The sequence below is a fragment of the Equus asinus genome, chromosome 9 (genome assembly GCF_041296235.1).
Source record: "Equus asinus isolate D_3611 breed Donkey chromosome 9, EquAss-T2T_v2, whole genome shotgun sequence".
Classification (NCBI taxonomy): Eukaryota; Metazoa; Chordata; class Mammalia; order Perissodactyla; family Equidae; genus Equus; species Equus asinus.
Window position 1 is genome coordinate 25,100,946 of NC_091798.1, and position 21,546 is coordinate 25,122,491.

General features: G+C 39.7%; 1 protein-coding gene across 3 annotated transcripts in view; it reads right to left on the bottom strand.

Annotated features, from left to right (window-relative positions):
- SGCD (sarcoglycan delta) overlaps positions 1-21,546 on the bottom strand; it is an 894,446-nt gene that overhangs the window by 341,953 nt on the left and 530,947 nt on the right. For all 3 annotated transcript variants that reach the window (XM_070517163.1, XM_070517164.1, XM_014842696.3), the window contains one exon: positions 7,296-7,484. In XM_070517163.1, the coding sequence (XP_070373264.1) occupies positions 7,296-7,484 (189 nt within the window). The remainder of the gene's footprint in view (positions 1-7,295; positions 7,485-21,546) is intronic.

Sequence of the window (21,546 nt, forward strand, 5' to 3'; positions counted from 1 at the left end):
AATAGCACATTACAGAGCCCTACCGTGGCACTGATCATGGAACAGAATGAATTTTTGTCTTTTGTTTTTCTGCATTACAGTTTTCACTCCACCTTAAAAAATAACATTTTGGCAATTTTTCAGGTTGATGAATTTGAGCTAATGGATGAAAAGTGACCACAAGACTCACAGCACTGAGAGATGGAGGCACGATGTCCTCAATATAGGAAGCCTTTTGAACTCCCAAGCGAAGCTGGCATCCGTGCTGAAGCGGATGCTCCTCACACACGATATATTCACCGACAGTGTTAAATGAAAAGTACAACTAAAGCCAATCAGATCATTTTCTCTCATTTGCTCGTAAATCTGTCTTTTAACTAGGATCACGTTTCCTCCTTCCATTCTATTTCACACTCCATCATTACTATTCCTTCTCATGTAATTAAAATATAGCAGGTAGCTGATACACAGGAGGTAGTGTCTGTATTAAAAATACCTTTTCATAATCAAATTCGAGCACTCATTTCGTTTATGATCTGTCTACCTTAATAAATCAACTAATACTTCATTTTAAAAGCCATATAAAGCTCTATTAACCCATCCTAACACATTTTAATTTAAAGTGACGGGCTATTCATAATTTTTTTCCATTCATTTATTCAATAAACACTCTAAGCATCTACTATTTGCTAAGCAAGGTACGTAAAGCTGTGAATACAAAGATGAATAGTTTAAGGTTACCGTAGCTGGAGCTCACAGCCTCATAGGAGAAACAGGAAAAGAAATAAATGCAGTACTGCATGTCCCTCATTGCAACACAAAAGAGGGATTTGTCAGCTTAATCTCGGAGGACTTCAGAGAATAAATGAGAAGTAAGAGAAAAGCTTAAAAAGAGCAATGTTTATAGAAGACCAAATGTAGATATGATTTTCAAGTAAATTTCTGACCTAAGGGGAGGGAAGTCCTGGCCTGGCTGCTCAAGGAGTGGGACTTGGAGAACTCTGTGACTTTGCCCTCCCAGGTCACAGCTGGTGGGGCATCTCCCTCGGTCCACGGGCATGCAAGCAAGCTACAATGTGATGTGCAAAATCTGCTGGGCCAATGCAGTTCCCTCTCTGGGATTTCACCTGGATGATAAGAAGACACTAAGACAGGAAGAGGTGTGAACTATAGGGGAAAGGTCATCACAGAGGGAAGGTCAAAGGCAGATGTGTGCTCAAGTAGCAAGGAAGCAGAAAACCTGAACATACACAGGGAGTTAACTGGTAGCACAGCAAGGGCAGAGGGAACCGGGCCCTCAAAGAGAAGCGAGTGTTCCAGGGCAAGACCAATGCCATGTGGCTCAGGAAAGGCAGAGGGTGGGCTTCCCCAGAGGGCCTTTGGTTCATGACAATACTCTAGGTGCCACTGCTGGGAGGCCTACCTATGCTCTCATGCACCCACGAGATCCCTCTCTCCTTCCCTGGGCATGTGCATCCTCACTCCCCTCTACTGGAGTTTATTTGACTGGGTCGCGTTTCCTTGAGCCTTCCCCAAACAGATGATGTGCCAGCGTCCTGAGTTATGGAATGGACTGGCCATTCTCTCTGGCTTTTACTGTTTTACAACGTGTTCAATTTACAAGTATTAGAATGCCTTCCTCTGACCCTCAGTGGATCTTTATCTTACTTTAGGGTAAATAAATCATGTTTTAGACATTGCACTGAACAAATTCAATTTGTCTTCATGAAAAATAGCACTTGGAAAATGGGCAGCAAGGTGTACTGATTAAGAGCCTGGGCTTGAGAGCCAGCCTCCCTGCAGCCCAGTCCCAGCTTCATTGTTCACTGGCGGCATGACCTTGGGCGAGTGACTGCACTTCTTGGAGCCTCCCCTTCCCCATCTGTAAAATGTGGGTAACAGCGGAGCCTACCTTGGAGGGTTTTTAGGAGGATTATGTGGGAGAATTACAAAGTAAGTTCTGTAAAAGCTTTTATTAAACAAGATTTCTTACATAATCACAAATACAGTGGTCTGAATTTTGTAATTTTAGTGAATGGAAAGAAACACAAGTTAGGAGATCTATTAAACACAGGTATAAACATCCATAATTTATTCAGGACCTACCACGTGCCCAGCACTGACCAGGTCCTTGACATCCATCATCTCAGGTATGTGGTCTGCACAAAGGCAACTGACAATTAGTAAACGCATATTGAAAGCCAACTGTCTACTAGGCACTGGACTGAGGCTGCACAGATGAGTAGCACATCATTCCTACTCCTGAGAAGCTCCCGGCATGGCTGCATTGCTGTAGTTGGATCAGGCAAGCTCGCCATCCACTTTTTTCCATCCTCTGCGAAAAGAGGATGTCTGATGAGGTCATTCCTGGGGTTCCTATTTCGTCTAACAATGAATGATTTACACTCACTGGGCTAAGAGATCACGCCATTTAGTGATAATCCCCGAGCCTTTTAAGTTTTGCTACTTGGTAACCACTTGTGCTAAATGACAGTGTCGATGATCAGTACTGCAGCATTTCGGGAGGTCTTTCAGGCCAGGTTGTTTGGACTGGGCTACTAGACTATGCTGACAGAGCAGCAGCCCTCTACAGAGTAAGATCTCACACCCCCAAGGAAAAGACCAAAATACAAAACCAGAGTGTTCCAACAGGAAGGGGTCTTACAGCCTTAAAGAGGGCTTGTTCAATGCGTTCATTTCTATCTTGAGTCCCAGAGTTAGAAGGCGTCCAGGTCCCTGACACTCATGCTAGGGATTTGTGTACCGTCCCACTACACGTTCAACTGACTAATAGACCAAACTCCAGAGTCAGACTGCTTGGATTCAGATCTCTACTCTGCCACTTTATGCTGTGTGATAGCAAATCAAGTTCCGGAGCCTCTCTCCTCCCTTGTGAAGTTAGTATCAAAATAGTACCTACTCACGTAGGGATTAAGTTAAATAATACTTTTGAGTTGCAACAGCATAGTGCCTGGCACAGAATGAGCCTTCAATAAATGATGATGATGATGATAGCAAACACTAATGCAAAGCACATACTACAGGCCAGGCTCCATTCTGAGCACTTGACACTCCTCACCTCACTTACTCTTCACAACAATCCATTGAATAGGTAGGTATTTCTATTACTCCCAGGAAACCACAGCACAGAGGGGTTAAGAAACTTGTCAAACAGTAAGTAGCAGGACCCAGATTTGTACCTGGAACATCTGTCTGCAGAGTCTGAGCCCTTAACTACAACATTGTGGGGTAGGGTCTCTTGTGACTTTCTGCTGCCAACACTGAGACTTCCTATAGGGTAGAGGCTGCTATAAATGTTTAGCATGAATTAATGCACTGAGTCCTCCCGCCAACCTGTGACATAGATACTATTATTACATTTAGATTAAATGTTTATGTTAATGCAAGGGAATGAAACAGAGAGTGGAGAGAGAGAGAGCCATCAGCTACAGTGCAAAGAGAAGTGAGATAAAGACTGAACATTGAGAACTCCCAGGAACTACTCTAGGCAGAATGTCAGTGGAGACCTCAGATGGGAGGGAAATCTGAGATCAGATGACACTGGATGGGCCACAGAGATAATGAAGCATTTTGCTGGCTTCAATCATTTTGTTGACGAGCCAGATCATTGCAGCAAGTAGGAGAAGGAGGTACAGCGTAGTGGGAAAGATTGGGCTTTGAAGTCAAACACCAGCTCTTTTACTAGCTGTGTGTCTTTCAGCAAATCATTCAACTTCTCTGAGACTTGGGTTTTCTTTTATTAAAATGGAGATAATAATACCTAATTTGTAGAGTTGTTTTGAAAATTAAATGAGAGATATTTTAAGGGCCAAGCACAGTGACTAGCATAGAACAGACATGTAGTAAATATTAGCTCCCCTGTACAGCACAGTGTGTGATTAACTAGGACAGGTCTACTTATGGGTGTTTACAGTATAGGTAAACTACAAAACCCTCCATGAAGGGAAAAATTGAGGAGAAAGGTGTAACCTTGCTCTCGTGCCCAGTAATGAACACCAAAATATTCTGCTGGGAGCAGAGGAGAGAAAAATAAGTTTTCTTCTGATTTAGATCTGGGACAAAGAAAACTTGCTTGGATGTTTGTCCAGATTGCTATCCTAGAAGGGCTCTTCCAGCATCTATCCTTGAAGGATGGTGCAGAATGCAAGTCTGATCACAAGGTAAAGTTCTGGATATCCAATCTTAGGTAAAATGCCAACTCCTCAGAAACATTTTGATGACATCATTCTCCTGTTTTGTTATTACTCAGAGGGTTTGATTATAGTGTGAGCTTTTCCAAATTGCAAATTACTGAATATTCCAGATGTGCAAAATAATCACTCTTTCCTATTGACAGTATTTTCACATCTCTGCATAAGATGCTTAACTCTTACCTCATTGACTCCCTTTGCTCTCTCACACACATTCTCCAATATAACATTGGTTAATACCTCATTCTTTTGCAAGATCCTCACTATTCGTAAATTATTATTTGTGGAATAGAATTATAATTCTAAAAGAATATGTTTTATACTGTGATGATGGAAAAATATGCTTTTAACTTGAAGGGAAAGACCAATTTCCTGACACTTCAGCTCTTATTTGCTCCAATGCATTACTGTTATAAAGCACCAATTATTGCTAATAATGGCATTATTCTCACCTCAGTAAGTACTTGGTTTAGTAAAGCCTTAAGAACTCTCAAGTTTGGCAATTTAGTTAACTATAAGAAATAGCCTATTTCATATAGATTATTACCTTAATGTCATATTGCTCCCTAAGCTCGCATACACTCAGAGTGAACTGTCACTCAATATACATTTACATCTGCCTCTATTAAGCTTGCCAGATAAAACACAGCGTAGAAGAGAGATTTGAATATCACAGTTATCAAGGTTTGAGTTCATAAACTCTACTACATTCGCTCCCAATTCTTTCAGGTTCTATAAATTAGCTTCATGCAGACTAGGTAAAAATCACAAAAATAGCCCCAAATAGGGGACTAGGGGGACACACAAGTTCCAGTGGAAAGGTACTTAATTCTATCTTGCTTTTTGGGCCCCACAAGCCAATGGTCTCACCAGCCAGAACCTGGGATTGTTCCAGAATGTCTTCCAACCCCTCAACTCCAACATCCAACCAGCAGTTGAGGTGTGTCAATTCCATCTTTTAAATGTCCTTTGAATCTTTATCCTCCAGTCTACTGCCCAAGCTTCAGCCTTCTCCTACTTAATATTGCAATACAGAAGCACTTCCACTTTACAAGTTTGTGAAATACAAAATAAAAACATCATATGACATGCATATCAACAGATGGCAATTGTGGTTACTTAGACTTAATTTCAATGGATCCAGGATATCCTTTAAAGCCCTAAGCTCTGAGCAGCTTTCCGCATTCTATTGCATCCTCACCTGAGCAAGCTTCTAGACTACAAATCCGATCACATCTTTCTCTTCCACTTAAAACACTTCTCTGAATTCTGCTTGTGTCTAAAGAAAGTGAGTCCAAGTTCAAAAGGTGTTTACTGAGTCTGATTCAGAAACAGCAGCTAATGTGCTCCCATATTCTAGAACATATTACCTTAGACCTCTACAATCCCATGGAAACTGACCTCTATCATCTTCCAAACTAAATATTACAATATGGAAGTTTTCTGTATTTTTCAAAAGAAATGAACTATTTTTCTTCAAGAAAGTGATCTGTAAAATAAAGGTAATTTTTGATTAGTTTCCTAACTTTGAAAGTATTATAAAGTGAGCCATCCTGATGCCCGAGGCAGCATCTCTAATTTCGGTTTATAGATTCCTAATTAAGCCATGCACCAATATCCTCTCCCATGAGTGAGGAACTAAGGCACAGAGAGAAGATTCAGCCCTCGCTCTTCTTAAAGTTCAGTCTGCCTGGGAAACACACATAAAAACTATCTAGAGTGATAAGTAGAATAACACATACAGAAATGGAGTTACAGAAACATCAAGGAGGAGTTGTACCAGGCAGGGAAGACTGAGAAAAGCAGCCCCAGCTGAAAAAATGGCCCAAGGCAAGACAAGGAAGTGTGACTACGTATAGTGTGTTAAGGACAAAATGAACTTTATAATTCATAAAAGGCAAATAGCCACTATCATATTTGGTATTTTCACACAAAAATCTTACTGTTAATTGGTTATAGTCACATTTCTTTATCAAACAGGATTTATTTATTTATTTATTTATTTATTTATTTATTTTGGTGAAGGAGATTGGCCCCGAGCTAAAATCTACTGTCAATCTTCCTCTTTTTGCTTGAGGAAGATTGTCCCTTGGCTAACATCTGTACCAATCTTCCTCTATTTAGTATGTGGGATACCGCCACAGCATGGCTTGATAAGTGGGGTGTACGTCCACGCCTGGGATCTGAACCCATGAATCCTGGGTTGCCGAAGTGGAGCATGTAAACTTAACCACTATGACACTGGCTTGGCCCCAAACAGGATTTATTTTTATTGCCAATCTAATTGCTTACTTCTGACAACAGAACAAGAAAGTATTCTCAGGGCAGCAAATTACTGCCCATTATGACCTCAATAATAACTGAAATTACTTATATTGCTAGTGTAGACCAGAATCTCTATAAAGAAACTTCAGAATAACTCCAGAAGTCATTTTGCCAGGATTTTCTTTCATTTGAATTTCAGCAAGTAAATATTCAGTCTGTATAGTGGCCCTAAGTACCAACAGCAAGAATTTCTTCAAAGAGGCATAAACACAAACTCTTCAAATACAAAACATGGCTACCCTCCTCTCATTTCCGACCCACCCATGCAGTGGCAAAGAGAATTGCCATCCTAAAAATTGAGGAGACTCGTAACTAACCATAGTAATGGGCTACCAGGTGTGTAAAGATAGTTAAAATTCCTGGATAATCCCCAAAGCCTTGTTTTACTTAGATGTTTCAATCTACTACCTCACAAAACTTTTCATAATCACTACTAAAATCTGGGAAAACTTAATGCCTTGGATTTATCTCATGTTTACTCCTCTATTATTTACTCAAAGTGTTTGTAAACTGCAGGCTACAAAAATAGTTATCAAGATGAAGGGAAAGCATACAAGAGATCGTAAAGGAGGGAAATGCCTCCAAATTGGATGAGCAGCCTCTGAAGAATTGAGATTAGATGTAAGTCAATCCCCACGTCACCTGAACAGAAATGGTTTAGAACCAGGTTGTGGGGTATTTTGAATCCTACTACCATCACTTTTCCACATTCCTTCTTCTTGCCCCACGTTTTCCCTTCCCCCCAAAGAGAGCTAAAGAAACCTGTGTGGTTTTACTTACAATTGTGAAGTTCATGACTTTGAGAATCCAGATGGTCATGGCCAAGTTCACCAGTATTAAAATCATCAGGAGTAGGACAAAGAAATACAGGCATCTTTTCCGCCAGCCATAAATCCCCACTTTGTATACCTGTGGGCCCTCGGAGCTGGGCATGGTGCTCCGGTGGTGTGTGTACTGTTCCTGAGGCATCTGAAATAAATGAGGCGAGAGAGAAGCGCTCACATTAAACTGCTGAGAGAGAGAGAAAAAAAAAAAGAATGGAAAAAAATCAACTGATGGAGAGATATGGCTGGCTGCTGTCTGTAGGTTTCCACCCTCCTGACGACTTTAAAAATCTGTTCTGTGGACACAAGTGGCTCCTCCGGATGCTTGCTGTAGCCATCTCCTTCTACGCAACCATCTTTCATGATGTGTACGGAGACATCCACATACAGACATGGCACAGGAGGAAAGGGACTCCTAGGAAGCCATTTTCAAAATGATTCTTAGAATTCCAACGTCTTTGTGAGGGAGACACTAAGAGATATATCAAAGTCCTGCTGGTAAAATTTAGAATTAGTCTGAGAAAATAAATTGACCTCAGCAGTTCGTCTTGGTGCTATAATACTACTATTCAGGCAATTTATTTGTAGGTTAAAATAATCTCAAATGCAATCATTCTACATTGCCTACAGTGTCAAAAGTAACATTTTGGGGGGCTCTTGATGGGCACATAGATTAAGCCTCAGGAGTCTTCAACAAGTGATAACTTATGCTTAAATACCTCCCTTGACAGAGACCTCACTACTCTCTGAGTTATTCTTTATGATTTCACAATTCTAATTGTTGTCAATCAACTCATTTATTTAATAAACATAAAGGAGTTTCGAAGTCAAGTAAGGTATGAGCATATCTTTCAGGAGTTTGCAGGTTAATGGGAGGAATGAACTAGTTAAATACTGATTACAGTAGAATGAAATAAACTAGAAAAATATTTGTTAATATTAAGTAATGTGCCCAATCCTCTTTAAAGTCAGGAAGCCATCCCAAACCCCACTGTTGACACAAATTATCTTTATACTAGTACTACTAACTAGATACCAACAGAAATCTAAGTAAACTTATAACTTCTATAAAATTCAAAAACCAAAACAAATTTTAAAATTAAATACAAACAAAACCACCAATGTGTATCATTTAAAATGGGAAATTAACTGTTATAGCATGGATGGACCTTGAGGGCATTTTGCTAAATGAAGTAAGTCAGACGGAGAAAGATAAATACCGTATGATCTCACTCATTGTGGAATCTAAAAAAAAAGCAAAACAACAACAAAAAACCAAACCAAGCTCACAGATACAGAGAACAGATTGGTGGCTGCCAGAAATGAGGGATGGGGTGGGGGGCAGGTGAAATGGATGCAGGGGGTCAAAAGGTACAAGCTTCCAGTTATAAAAGAAGCCAGTCATGGGGATGTAATGTACAGCATGGTGACTACAGTTAATAGTACTGTATTGCATGTTTGAAAGTTGCTAAGAGAGTAGATCTTAAAAGTTTTCATCATAAGAAAAAAAATTTTAACTATATATAGTGGCAGATGTTAACTAGACTTATTGTGGTTGCCATTTTGCAATATATACAAATATCGAATCATTATGTCATACACCTGAAACTAACATAATGTTATAAATCAATTATACCTCAATAAAAAACATTATGATACATGACCCCCCCAAAAGAAGGGAAATGATTGACTACCACAAAGGATGACGATTTGCTAAAACTAAACTGCATAATGTGGTACCAAGGGCTTTAGCACAGCATCTTCTGAGTTTATCATCCCTACTCTGCCACGAGCCATGTGACATCACAGCCCCTACTGCCTTTCCCCATTCAGATTACTGCGCGACATTTATTTTGGGATTTTTATTTCATTCATCCCTTGTGTAGGCATACCACATTCCCTAACAATAAGGCCCGCATCTGCTATTTTCTTCTTAGGCAATAGCAATTAAATTACTGATATGTGGTGCCAAAGTGATCATAGTGACAAACAAAATGTGGGCCCTAAAGTCACATCTTTGGTTATTAGGTCATCTTCCAGATGGTTCAGAATATGATTAGTTTATAGTTTTTAGATAATCATTTAAATGTACACATAAAATCTAAAAATCCCCCAGAGAACACACAGCCTTTGGGCATCAATGGAATTCCACTTGAAAAGACAAGTGAATTCTTATGTATGGTCAACTAAAATGCTCAGTGAAGGCCTGCATGACATCTGTCTCATTCCCACCACAAATCAGAGCCAAAATCAGTTTCTCATATGAGTATATGTTTAAATATATGTGTGTGCAATAAATGAGTGAAAACAATGAATGCATAAATGATAAGTGAATGAATGATTTCTCGTCTACCACGAGCTCTGCTGCTGTCTGGTGGTGTGCAAGAGTCCAAGCCAAACACATGGGCAAGTTCTTATTTGTTTCCTTGCAAATTTTCACTTAGGCTCCAAAAGCACGGGGTTCCCAGCCAATCAGTGAGCTTTATGTTATAAGAAAATTTCAGTTTTACTACTCAGCTCCTTATAATTCCTCTGTACATCAAGGCTGTGTTGTAACAACATGGGGACACAAGAAATTCTTAGCTCCCTGGCCTTTTTTACACACCAAGATCAATTAAAAGGGAAAAGAATCTCTTATAAGTCTGAAGGAAATTAATCTATGACTTTCCATTGAATCATATTCTGTAAGTTAAGGAAATGATCACAGAATTGTAGAATCATATCTGCAAGTTCTTTTGATTCCAATCTAACTAATTTTGTGAATGAACTGATTTAAGCATAAAGAAGTTGACCCACTTGTGCACAGGTCCCGAGTTTGGGGCAGGGCAAGGACAAGAATAACAGGCTTTGACTCTTGTAGGCATAATGAACAGTGAGAAACTCTTCACAAGTGAGTGTACAGAAACTAGAGATAGGGCCACCATACTAGTTGCCTTCTGACATTTGCCCCAACCAAAGATGGCGTTACATAACTTAGCTATAAAACAGAAATGACATGTTCAATAATATTTATAAAAGGCTGGGGATATGGATATCACACTTTTTTTTCATGTACAGATTGTTAGAACTTGACAGAATGCAATGATTATCTCTAGTAGGGGTTGGGTTCTCAATCTTGGATGCAGAGAGACACCTGTGGAGCTTTTAAAACCATCTATATTCAGGTCAGTTAAATAATAACCACAAGGTAGGACCCAGGCATCAGCATTTTTAAGAAGGTTGCCAGATAATCCTAAAGTATCAACAAGGTTGCATAGCACTACTCTAGAATAATCTCTCTTAACCCTGACTATGCAGTAGAATCCAATTGTTAAAAAGCTCCCTAGGGGGATAGCCCCGTGCCGAGTGCTTAAGTTTGTGTGCTCCATTTCAGCAGCCCAGAGTTCGCTGGTTCAGATCCTGGGTATAGACCTACACATCACTTGTCAAGCCATGCTGTGGTGGCATCCCATATAGAAGAACTAGAATGACCTATACCTAAGATATACGACTATGTACTGGGACTTTGGGGAGGAAAAAAAAAAACAGAGAAAGATTGGCAACAGATGTTAGCTCAGGGTCAATATTTTTTTTTTTTAAAAAAGGAAAAACAGTAAAAATGCAGAGCCCCTCTGCTTAAGGCAGGAATAAGGACCCGGCCACCCTGGAGTCACCTCTGTAGAACCCAGGAGTCCTAGAAACCACTGATTTTCCTGACTAACAGAGGAACTCAAAGCCACAAAGGGGAGGTAGCCCCTTTCAAGTTACACAGTGAATTAGATGCCACGTGGGGATTAGAACTCAGATCCTCTGATGCATGGCGTAGTGGCCTATTCTGTAAGTCATGAGGGCTCTGGTATCTCCACCATACTCCCTACCTGCATTAATGAACCACAAAAAACAAAATACTCCAGCCTACAACTCTGCAAATAAATAAATAAATAAAATAAAGAACAGGGAAGGAAGGGAGAGATTTTGTACAAATCATTACAACAGGAATTGCTGCCAGCCCAACATAAGGTAATGGATACATCTGGTATCAATAATCCTGCATGGAAAGGGAAAATTTAGATATATTGAGAACATTAATTTTTCTAGTCAAAAATTGAAACATGCTGAATTGATAAAAACATAAGAGGAAAGACAGTCTCCAATCTGTTTCTTTTTGATCCTTCCCGGCAGAAATTTGCTGTCCAGGGAACGAAGCTGAAGTTGCAGGTCCTCCCTCATGCAGACCCCTTCCAGGGTCCTGAGAGCGGCCCTAGTAATATGTGAGGAGCATCATACATTTTTGTAAAATTGACTAAAGTAAATGTTTTAATGGCAACTAGCTAAGACCCTGTCTTTTTTAACTTCCCTTTCTGTTGAGTGGCTTTGGAAGATTTACATGAATTTTGGAGGACCAACTAACAGGAAGTTGAATTGGGGTTCATATTCTTTGGGTGCAGTGGGATATATTTATATGGTTTGCAGAGACTTCCCTGTAGAGGTACATTATTGCTCGCTCTCCCGGTGTAGGAATGTTTTCCAGGAATACTGCTTCCACCCTTGGTACCACCTCACCAAGCAAGACATCATGAAGGTACAGGACCAAAGGACACATTGCAAAGTAACCATGCCCTACAATGGCCAGCATCAGAAATATCCGGGTAGTAGAGAAGCCAGAAGCTAGTTGGGAAAGTTTTCTAATCATCAGATATATAAAATTTCAAGTGTAGGATTCAATTCTCATTGACATCTAGTCAAAACAGAAATTCTCTCCTGTCAAGAATATACGCAGTTCAGCATATATACTTATCAATTCTCCACACAGTTTTTCTTTTTTTATGAGAAGATCAAAAAATAGCGTTAATCGGAATCTTTCTGTTTGCAGGTAATGTGCACCGTGTGTCTGTATTCTGTACGTAAAGTTGCATGCTTTACGCATCACAAGCATCGATGATTAAAAACAAAGTTCTACTGAAACTGCCATAGGAAACAATTATCTTTCTATTGTCTATACAGCAGCTGATAGTGCCAAATAGCTGTCACATGAAGAGACAATCAAAGGATATGCAGCCAAAAGTTTAGAAAAAGTTTGTCAGATAGTTAATTATTAATATTATTTTTCAGGATTTTATGATGTCATCTTTTAAAAATTAATAATTTAACTTCCTTTCTAATTCTAAGTACATATCCATGTTTTTAACTTAAGTTTGTACTTCTGATTTTTTTTTGTTTTTTGTCCTTAAAACAGCCCCATAAATTGTTTAAACTTCAAATCTCACAAAACCAGGATCCTCTTCTGGTCCCTCCCATAGTGGACCCCAAGCACACACCAAGACCTCAGTGTAACACCGCCACAAGACATCACTGCTCGGCTGAACCTGAACACGATACAAGGTGCAGGGCTCAATTTTCCACTGGGAGGAATTTTAATAGTTTTGAATGCATAAGAATCACTCCGGAAAATTGATCAAATGCAGATTTCTAGGCCTCACACCAAGAGATCCTATTTCAGTAAGTCGGGGGTGCATCTCAGGAATCTGTGTTTTTACAAAATTGGTTCTGCTACAAATGGCCTATGGACTATGCTTTGAGAACACTAATTTAGACCCAATATGGAGATGCATCCCTGGCCCATCTTTGCCTCCACGTGTGTTTTTTCTCACTGGATCACCCATCGTCTTCCCATATCCTGAAAACATACTTTGGTATCGTTTACATTTTTACTGCATTCCTACCCTGGAGCTTTCATTTTCATCATCCTTCCTCAGCAGAATATTATTTCAATAGAATATTGAATATCACATTCTTTGCAGCCTTTGGTGTCTTGGTTTTTAAAGGTGTGCAGATCTTTTCTGCCACGAGAAGAAAAAAAAATCTCAGCTTACCTTTATTATCTCCTCTACATGTTGCCTAATTTTACTCTCATTGATTCCCAGGGTTCCTAGATCCTTGGCAAAATTCTAGGAATCTTATATTCTCATCATTAGTGATATCCTTGATCAAAATTCAATGTACTTTTCTTTATGCCCATTTTCCTTGGAACTTCTGAAGCTTTGGGCATTGCCAACTTCCCCCTCCCAACTGGAAATTTTGTCCTTTCGCATTCATGACACTGCAGGCCCAGGGTTCCTTTTCTATATCTTTAATTACTATCTGTCTTTTCCAACTCTCCTCTCTGCTTCTTTGTTCCAAGTGCACATTATGAGTTAGTCTCCCCTCTCTTTCATCTCAGAGACAGTGTTCAGTGCCATACCTTCATGTTGCACTTCTGTGAGGATGAAACTCTACTTCTCACCTTAACTCCAGTTTCCATCTCAAATGGGACCTATCTAAATGTCTCATCCGTCTACTCACTCGTCAAATAATTGTTGAGCATCAATCAAATTCCATATACTGTACAGGTTCTCAAGCTACCACAAGTAACAAGAATAACCTTGCCTTTCTGAAGCTCACAGCCTGGGTGGTAGGGGACAGTGAATGGCAAACACAAAAAGAAACAAAATGAACTGTGTGAAGTGTCTATGCTGAAATGCGTCTGGTAAAGTTGAAGAGTGCATCACAGGATGGAAGGCATTTTATACAGATTCATCAAGAGAGAACTCTCTGAGGAGGTAAGATTTAAGCTGAGACTTGAAGGACAAGAAAAAGACAGCAAGGTGAAGGCTGAGGTAAAAAAGTGTTCCCGGTAGAGGAAAGAAAGCAAAGACAAAGGCCCAGGGTGGACAAGGTCTGTGTGAGCGGCTGTAATGAGGGAAGTGGAGATGGGCAGGAGATGAGGCTGAAAAATTGGCTGGAGTCAGATGATGCTGGAGCTTGGAGACCACACTTTACTGAAAAGGCAGTGAAAACCTACGGCAGAATTTAAAACAAGGAAGTGATCAACTGATTTTTAATAGTATAGCAGTGCCCAGACCACAAGAGGTGTGGAATAAATATTTGTTGTGTGATAATGATTAACAATCTTTTTCTTTTCCTCCCTCTGTATCAATCATGCATTAAAAAACTCTCAAAAGGTGAATAATTCAGCAAATATGAATCTCAGCCAGTATAACATGGTCCCTAGGAGGCCTACTTGCCTCTGTAGGAGTGTACCAAGCATGTGAATTTTAAAAAGGAGTCTCTCTATATAAATATATCCTTTTCTTGGCAATCACAAGACTGTAGTACTTTCCATCAATCTTTGGGAACTTCTTTACACTATTATACAACATATTTTACACTGATACATGTCATCTCCCTGAATATATGTTAAAACTTTGTACTTAAACGTTCTTTGAACTCTGGTAACACCTAAACAATGGTGTATATATACGTGTATGTAGTTATATGAAGTTATACATATATAGAATAATTATATGTATATACATTTAATAGCATATATTCGTTCAGTGAACGAATAAAAATGCAGCCAATGCTAAGTAACAAAGCATACCCTCTAGTAATAAGTAAACAGCTATAAGATCAGAAGTAAAGGAATGAAAACTTACGCAATTTACCTCCCTTTCCAAAAGCACATGCAATTATACTGATGTTAAGTAGGCTTAAATCTAGAGCCTTACTCTACTCCTTCACGAGGCTATTTTCAGTGTTCACCTGTTTATAAACAAATCCAGTTGACTTAAAGATAATCTGTTTCTTGTACACAAAATGCAATAGAGTTATATCTCCCAGAGAATGAATAAAATAAAACTTTTCAGGCTTTGCCATTAGATAGGAAGGAACTACCAGTAGTCAAGGCAATATCCTATCATATCCTGTGGTTCCATGGGAGGGACGTGTACACATCCGATGCTCACTGTGAAGTCCTCACAAAGATCCTTGAGCCAGGCCCAGCCTATGTGGTCCCTGGCCCCTGCAGCTGCTGTTCCTGTAATGAAGGAAGTTGCGTTATGTTTCCAGCTGAAGCTCACCTACACTGAACTTCAGAGTGATGAGTCCTACTTCTGTGACAAGCCCCTGACATCTCAACACAGAAACTGGCCTGATCATACTCAAGTGGTCATAGATTTTGTTCCATGTTGACTTCCCTTCCTAAATCCGGTCAGTATCAAATAGCTACTAGAAAATCTTATATTGTCCCCCTTCTTACATTTCACCAGGTGATATAAAAATAAAGGAAGCTCTTGGGGTGGAAATATATGCAACTGGCATACTTTGTGAGGCTGAGCACATATTGTAGTCTAATACTGCTAGAAGCCGTCAAGTTCTGTCTGCATTCAGGGCTTTCATTTCAGCAAAGTTCTTCTTCAGGAGAAGAACAAATGTTTTCCTCCCTACCCCCCAAATAAAAGATATCTAGAAAATAGTTATAGTGTCTGCATTATCAATCCGCTGTGGAAGAATGCAATATGTTTTGAGGGATGATTAAAGATCAATCAGCAAACTTTCTAAAGACACATCAGTGCCATTCAGTTTCCCGACGATTCTTCTTTGAGCCTGTAAAACATTATGGGTCATGAGCCACTCTACTAATAAGGCAGAGCTGAGAACAAAGAGGCATTGACAGGCATTTTACTAATGATTGCTAGACTCTTCCACCTACCAGGCTTCATGATATCTTGTTCCCTAAGGGAATTTCTCATAAGAAAGTGCAAATGAGCACAATTCTCTGGACAGTTACATACCATGGGGGAAAGAAACATGGCACAGCACATTAAGGAAACCCCCAATCCCAATCTATTTTTTCAACAGAAAAAAATATATATGTACTTTTTTTTGCTTTTTCTCCCCAAATCCCCCCAGTACATAGTTGTCTATTTTAGTTGTGGGTCCTTCTAGTTGTGGCATATGGGATGCCACCTCAGCGTAGCCTGATGAGCAGTGCCATGCCGGCACCAAGGATCTGAACCAGCGAAACCCTGGGCAGCTGAAGCAGAGCGAGTGAACTTAACCACTTGGCAATGGGGCTGGCCCCAGAAAAAAATCTTTTTGACCATCTATTATGTGCCAGGTACCACAATATACCCTGGAAAGATCTAGGTCTTCAAAAGGCTGAGTAGGATCTTACTTCTGCTTCCCTCAAGCTTGTATTTTAATGGGAGAGATGGACAATAAACAAGTAAACGGATGAAAGCCTTAGAACTAAAGTTAGGTGATAGGAAGGAAACAAAGAGGGGGTCGTGATAGAGAACAGATGGTGACCCACACTGGTCACAGAAGGCCATTCCGACCAAGTGACAATTAAGGCGAGATCTAGAGGAACAAATTTTCCAACAGAGGACACAGTAAGCATTTTGGCCTTAAGAGCACACTCAAGTTAAACAGGATGGCCGGCAGGGTCAGCACTGGATGAGCACAGAGGAAAGGATGGGGGATGTGCTCGTAGAGAGAGGCTGTGGACCAACTGTATTGTGCCTTATGGATTATGGTAAAGAGTAGAGAATAAAGCCAGACTATAACTATAGTTAAGGTTATAGTTATATATAATAAGTATATAAAAATAATTATATTATTTTATTTAGAAATAAGACAGGTGATACAAATCAAATGAGCTAGAGCGTGTTGATGATGCCTCTGCATGTGAAAATTTCCAGGATGTTTACAGCTAAACATGAGTTACATCACTACGTATGATTGTAACCAGTTTACGTAAATAGCAGGCGTGAGTTCCCTCACAGGCTCATTACAGTTTCTACAGTTTGTTGTGGAATCTGAGTCATTTTGGATTATCTTGGCATGTAAATAGTTTTCCATTAGCCATGTTAATTTTAAGGTCTCTCATTTAAAAGTATCTGCTTTCAAGGCTTGTTTTCGTTCAGCCATCCACACAAGGCATTAGTCGTGGATTGCTAACATTTGGCACAATTTAGACAACTGTAACAAACTCACCACTTTCAGTTTTGATATAACAATCAACATATTTTTTCTTGGAAAATTCATCCAGAAAAGTAAGTGTCTGTTTATGTGAAATGGTCCAGGAACGGCATGTTCTATTTAAACAAATATTTGGATTAATTTTAAAGTTAGGTATGCCATATTTTAGTTTTCTAAGAATTGGAAAATGTGAGTGGTAATCAATTTTTACTGAAAAAATTAAACAAGTCTATGTATTTAAAAGCACCAAAGAACATACAGTTAAGAAAATCTTTTTGTTTCATGCTTTTAGCGCCCTCCATAGAGGCAATTATTACCAGCTTTTTCTTATCCTTATAGAAACGTTCAATATATATACAGGTTTTATTCAATGTGTACATTCAATGCATACACACAGGTGTAAATTTTTCTTTATTACACAAAGAAGGGTATATTTTTTTGCTCTTTATTGCGGCAAATTTAATTTGGTCCACTTAACACAGCTTAGTGATAGTTCCATAAAAGTATGCAGAAAACTATTTTTTTAAGTTAGTTTTAGATTGTATGGAAACATGGTATTTAACTTAGTCAACTCTTAGGGATGACATTGAGGTTGTTTCTGGTAATTTTCTGTTACCAACGCTTATTTAAACAAATAAATACATGTCAGGTATTACCATGTGCTGACACTAGCCATTTGGCAGTAAAAAGCCAGACTTCCTGCCTCTTGGACCTTACAACCTAGTGGAGGAAATGATAAACTGATAAACAAACAAACATGGACTTTTCATACTTATTCTTAGGAATAAGTCTTGTAAAGAAAAAAGTAAGGCAGAGGAGACAGGCAATGAGTTGGGGGCTCCCGTCTATAGGACGGTCAGGGAGAGCCTCTAGCGCAGAGATTTGAGAACAAAACACCAACAAGCAGGAGAGCAAAGCATGAGGACATCTTGGGGCAGCTCTTCCGTCAGAGGAAACAGTATCAGCAAGTGCAAAGGCCCTGAGGTGGGAACTCACTTGCCACATTTGAAGGACAGTGTGGTTAGATCAGAGGGAACAAGAGGGAGAGACTTTGAAATTAAGCTTGGAGGCACAGGCAGAAGGGGTGCTCGTTGGGTCTTACAAGACGCAGTAAAAACCTTAGGTATGATACTGATGGTGCAGTAACTATCAGAGAACCAAGGCATGAGAGTGAGACCATCAGATTTTCACCTCAGGATCACTCCAGCTGTTCTCTAAGGAACAGACTACAGGGTATGAGAATGCCAGTGGAGAAACCAGGGGCCTGTGACTACTGCAATTGCCCTAAGAGAGGTGACAGTAGCTCAGAACAAGGTAGAGGTGAGTGAGAAGGTGGTGAATTGCTGTATTTGCAATCTGTTTGGAAAGCAGAGCTAACAGGATTCCCTGCTGCCTGATACACAGGGTGCAAGAAAAGGACAGGAGTCAAGGAGAATGCCAACGTTCTGGCGTGAACAGCCAGGCGAACGATGGTGTCATTTATCATGACGGGGAACACTGGGGGAACAGTAGGCTCCTGGGCAGGAGGCAAATGGAGTGTGCGGAGGGAGAAAGAGAGCTCTGTTCAGTCAAGTTGATTTTCAAATGCATAGAGGAATCCACGGGGGTGGTGTGACAAAGGCACTTCGAAATGAGTCTGGAATTCAGGGGGAAGACTGGGCTTAGAGAATAAATGTTCAAGTCTCCTGCGTATGAGGATTATTTAAAGCCACAGAAATGGAGGATACTTGTTTCACGTATATACAAATACACCTTTCAGAGAAGCCCTGAGAAGCCGAATTGCTACGTCAAGATTTATGTGTGTGTACGCATGTGTGTATCCATATGGTTTTTCACAGATATTATTATCAAAGTTCTCCTCCAAAGTACAAGATACCTTAAATTTAAAATATTCATCTCTGGTGAATTAGAAGATACTTCAGTATAATTATGAGCAGTAATTCTTACAGTCCTAGAGATTTAGATGTGTGAGGTGCCAGGTGAGGTAGTTTCTGACAGAGGTATATTTGTGAAACATTCATAATTATTTTTACTAAGCATTAGCAGATATACGAGCTCATACATTCCTGACAACACTCTGGGAGATCAATATTATTAAAATTATTTTATAAATTGAGATACTGACGTCCCAAGGAATAAAGGAATGTTCTCAAGGGTACCTAACTAGTAAGTTGGTTAGGGTCTGGACTCAATCTCAGGCCCAATTTTCTTCCCGTTACACGTGGAATGAGACAAAAGCTTGGCTTTCTCTGGATAAGATGCAAGGTATTTATAATTACCATCTAGGTGCATTTAGTGTAGAATGCATTTAAAAGGCCATAAACTCTGCCACCACCTGAAAAATCTGTGTTTTCCTTCGGGCCCTCTCATGGGAGTACTCAAGGCTTTCGGGATACATCAATGAGCAAGAACACAGATCCCTAACCTCACGGCCGTGGCAGGAGGCAGTGATGGGAGAGACAGACAACAAGTGTGAAAACCGTGTTTGAAACTTACGTTACAAGAGAATGAGTGCTTACGGGGAAAAGACTTCCCCAAAAAAAAGAGACAGGAGAAAGGGGATCAGCAGTGCTGGGGGTTGGGGAGCAGAGAAGGTTCACATTTGAAAAGTGTGGGACAGGGTGACCTCCTGGAGAAGGCAATTCCTGAACCAAGACTTGAAGGAACCTTGAGAGTCGTTGAAGACTTGGTTCTGCATAAAACTCAGACATCATTTTAAATGTGGTCCTTGATGTTGCAAGTTGAGGACCAGAAAAAAATGTATAAACTGAACACCACTGAACAGGAAAAATAATTTCAACCACCTGATGTCAAATTTAACAGTGTCTTTTTCACATGCAGAGGATGCTGCATCTACCCACCATGGCCTTGTCTGTGGCCAGCTTTCTTACAGGAGCAACAGATCCTTTTCAGCACACCAGCTACCCTGGGTTGTACGAGGCCAGTGCTTCCTGAATGCCCATGGAGGATTCTGACCAGAAGCAGATAATGAGAATTGCAGTCCAGCCACTACAGCTTTTCTGTGACTTAGAGATCAAGTTGTATAATAAAATAGTGAACATGACTCAAACACTTAAGATCAGAGAACGAGACACAAGCTTGAAGGGAACATGAACGATAAAACATTCAAACCGTTATTTAACAGATGAGAAACCCAGGTTGAGGGAGGTGGAGTGACTTAGTCAAGGTCACAGACTAAGTTAGTGACAAGACCAAAGTCAGCTAAACTGAAAACCAGTACGCTTCCCATACACTACAGGCTTCAGTCTTTGCAGCTTAAACTCTTGTTTGACAAGCACCATGCATACGCTTTTTGAACAATGCTCAAAGCAAATCACAACAAAACTATCCATTTCCCAACATAAAGGAAGTATACAAAACTGATGAGAAACACTTGTGTAATGGTTACTATGTGCCAGACACTGTTCTAAATGCTTTGCTGAACTCATATAATCCTTGCAGACATATAACTATGAGGTAGGTACTGCTGTTATCCCCTTTTTACAGTTGAGACAACTGAGAAACAGAGAGGTAAAGTAACCGATCTAAAGACACTCAGCTTGTTAAAGATATATCAAGATATATCAAGAATTTGAACCTAGAGTGCCTGGCTGAAAAATCTGTTCTCTCAATTTTTGTATTAAATGCTTCCATTTATATGTATATACTTGGTCAGAACAGCATGATAACTAATTAAAAACGTGTTTTTGTAACAGTTTTAGCTAGAATTTCTCACCATGGATATTAATTTTAAGTCAATTCATCAAATACTTATTGAGCGACTACTGTATTTCTGCCAGGATGCATGTTATGCTAAGTCTAGGCATTTTCCCCCAAGTAATAAGCCGTCTTGACTATGTCTCTGAAACTCATAAATTTTTACAGCATCATGAAAAACAGCTACAACAAATTAGGCACATCCTTCCACAGTGATTCAATAGTTCCATAAAATTAGCATTGACCCAGTAGTCTCCCTTGACAATTGTGTTTGGCAAGGATCTTCAGCTATTACCTGGGCTTACAATGAAAACTGTGGTCTTAAAGGAAATGCTCTTCATCTCATTTTTAGTTTTGCTGTGGTTTTTTTTTTAAACAAAGTGTCGAGAAACAAGCATGATAATGATAATAGCTAAAGGTTATTATGCACTTTGCTAAGCACCTCAATTGCCTTCACATATGTAGGTATGGACATATGTACACATGCATATATGTCTATTGAGGTGTAACTTACTTCCAGTGAAATCACAGATACTAACCAGACAGCCCGAGTTTTACAAATTTGTACATCTGTGTAAACAATATTCAGTCAAGATAGGGAATGTTGCCATCACCTTAGAAACTTTCCTCATGCTCCTTCCTAATCAACCCCCATCCCCAGAGGCAGTGACTGTTCTGATTTCTATCACATCTAAAATTGGTAATCTTAT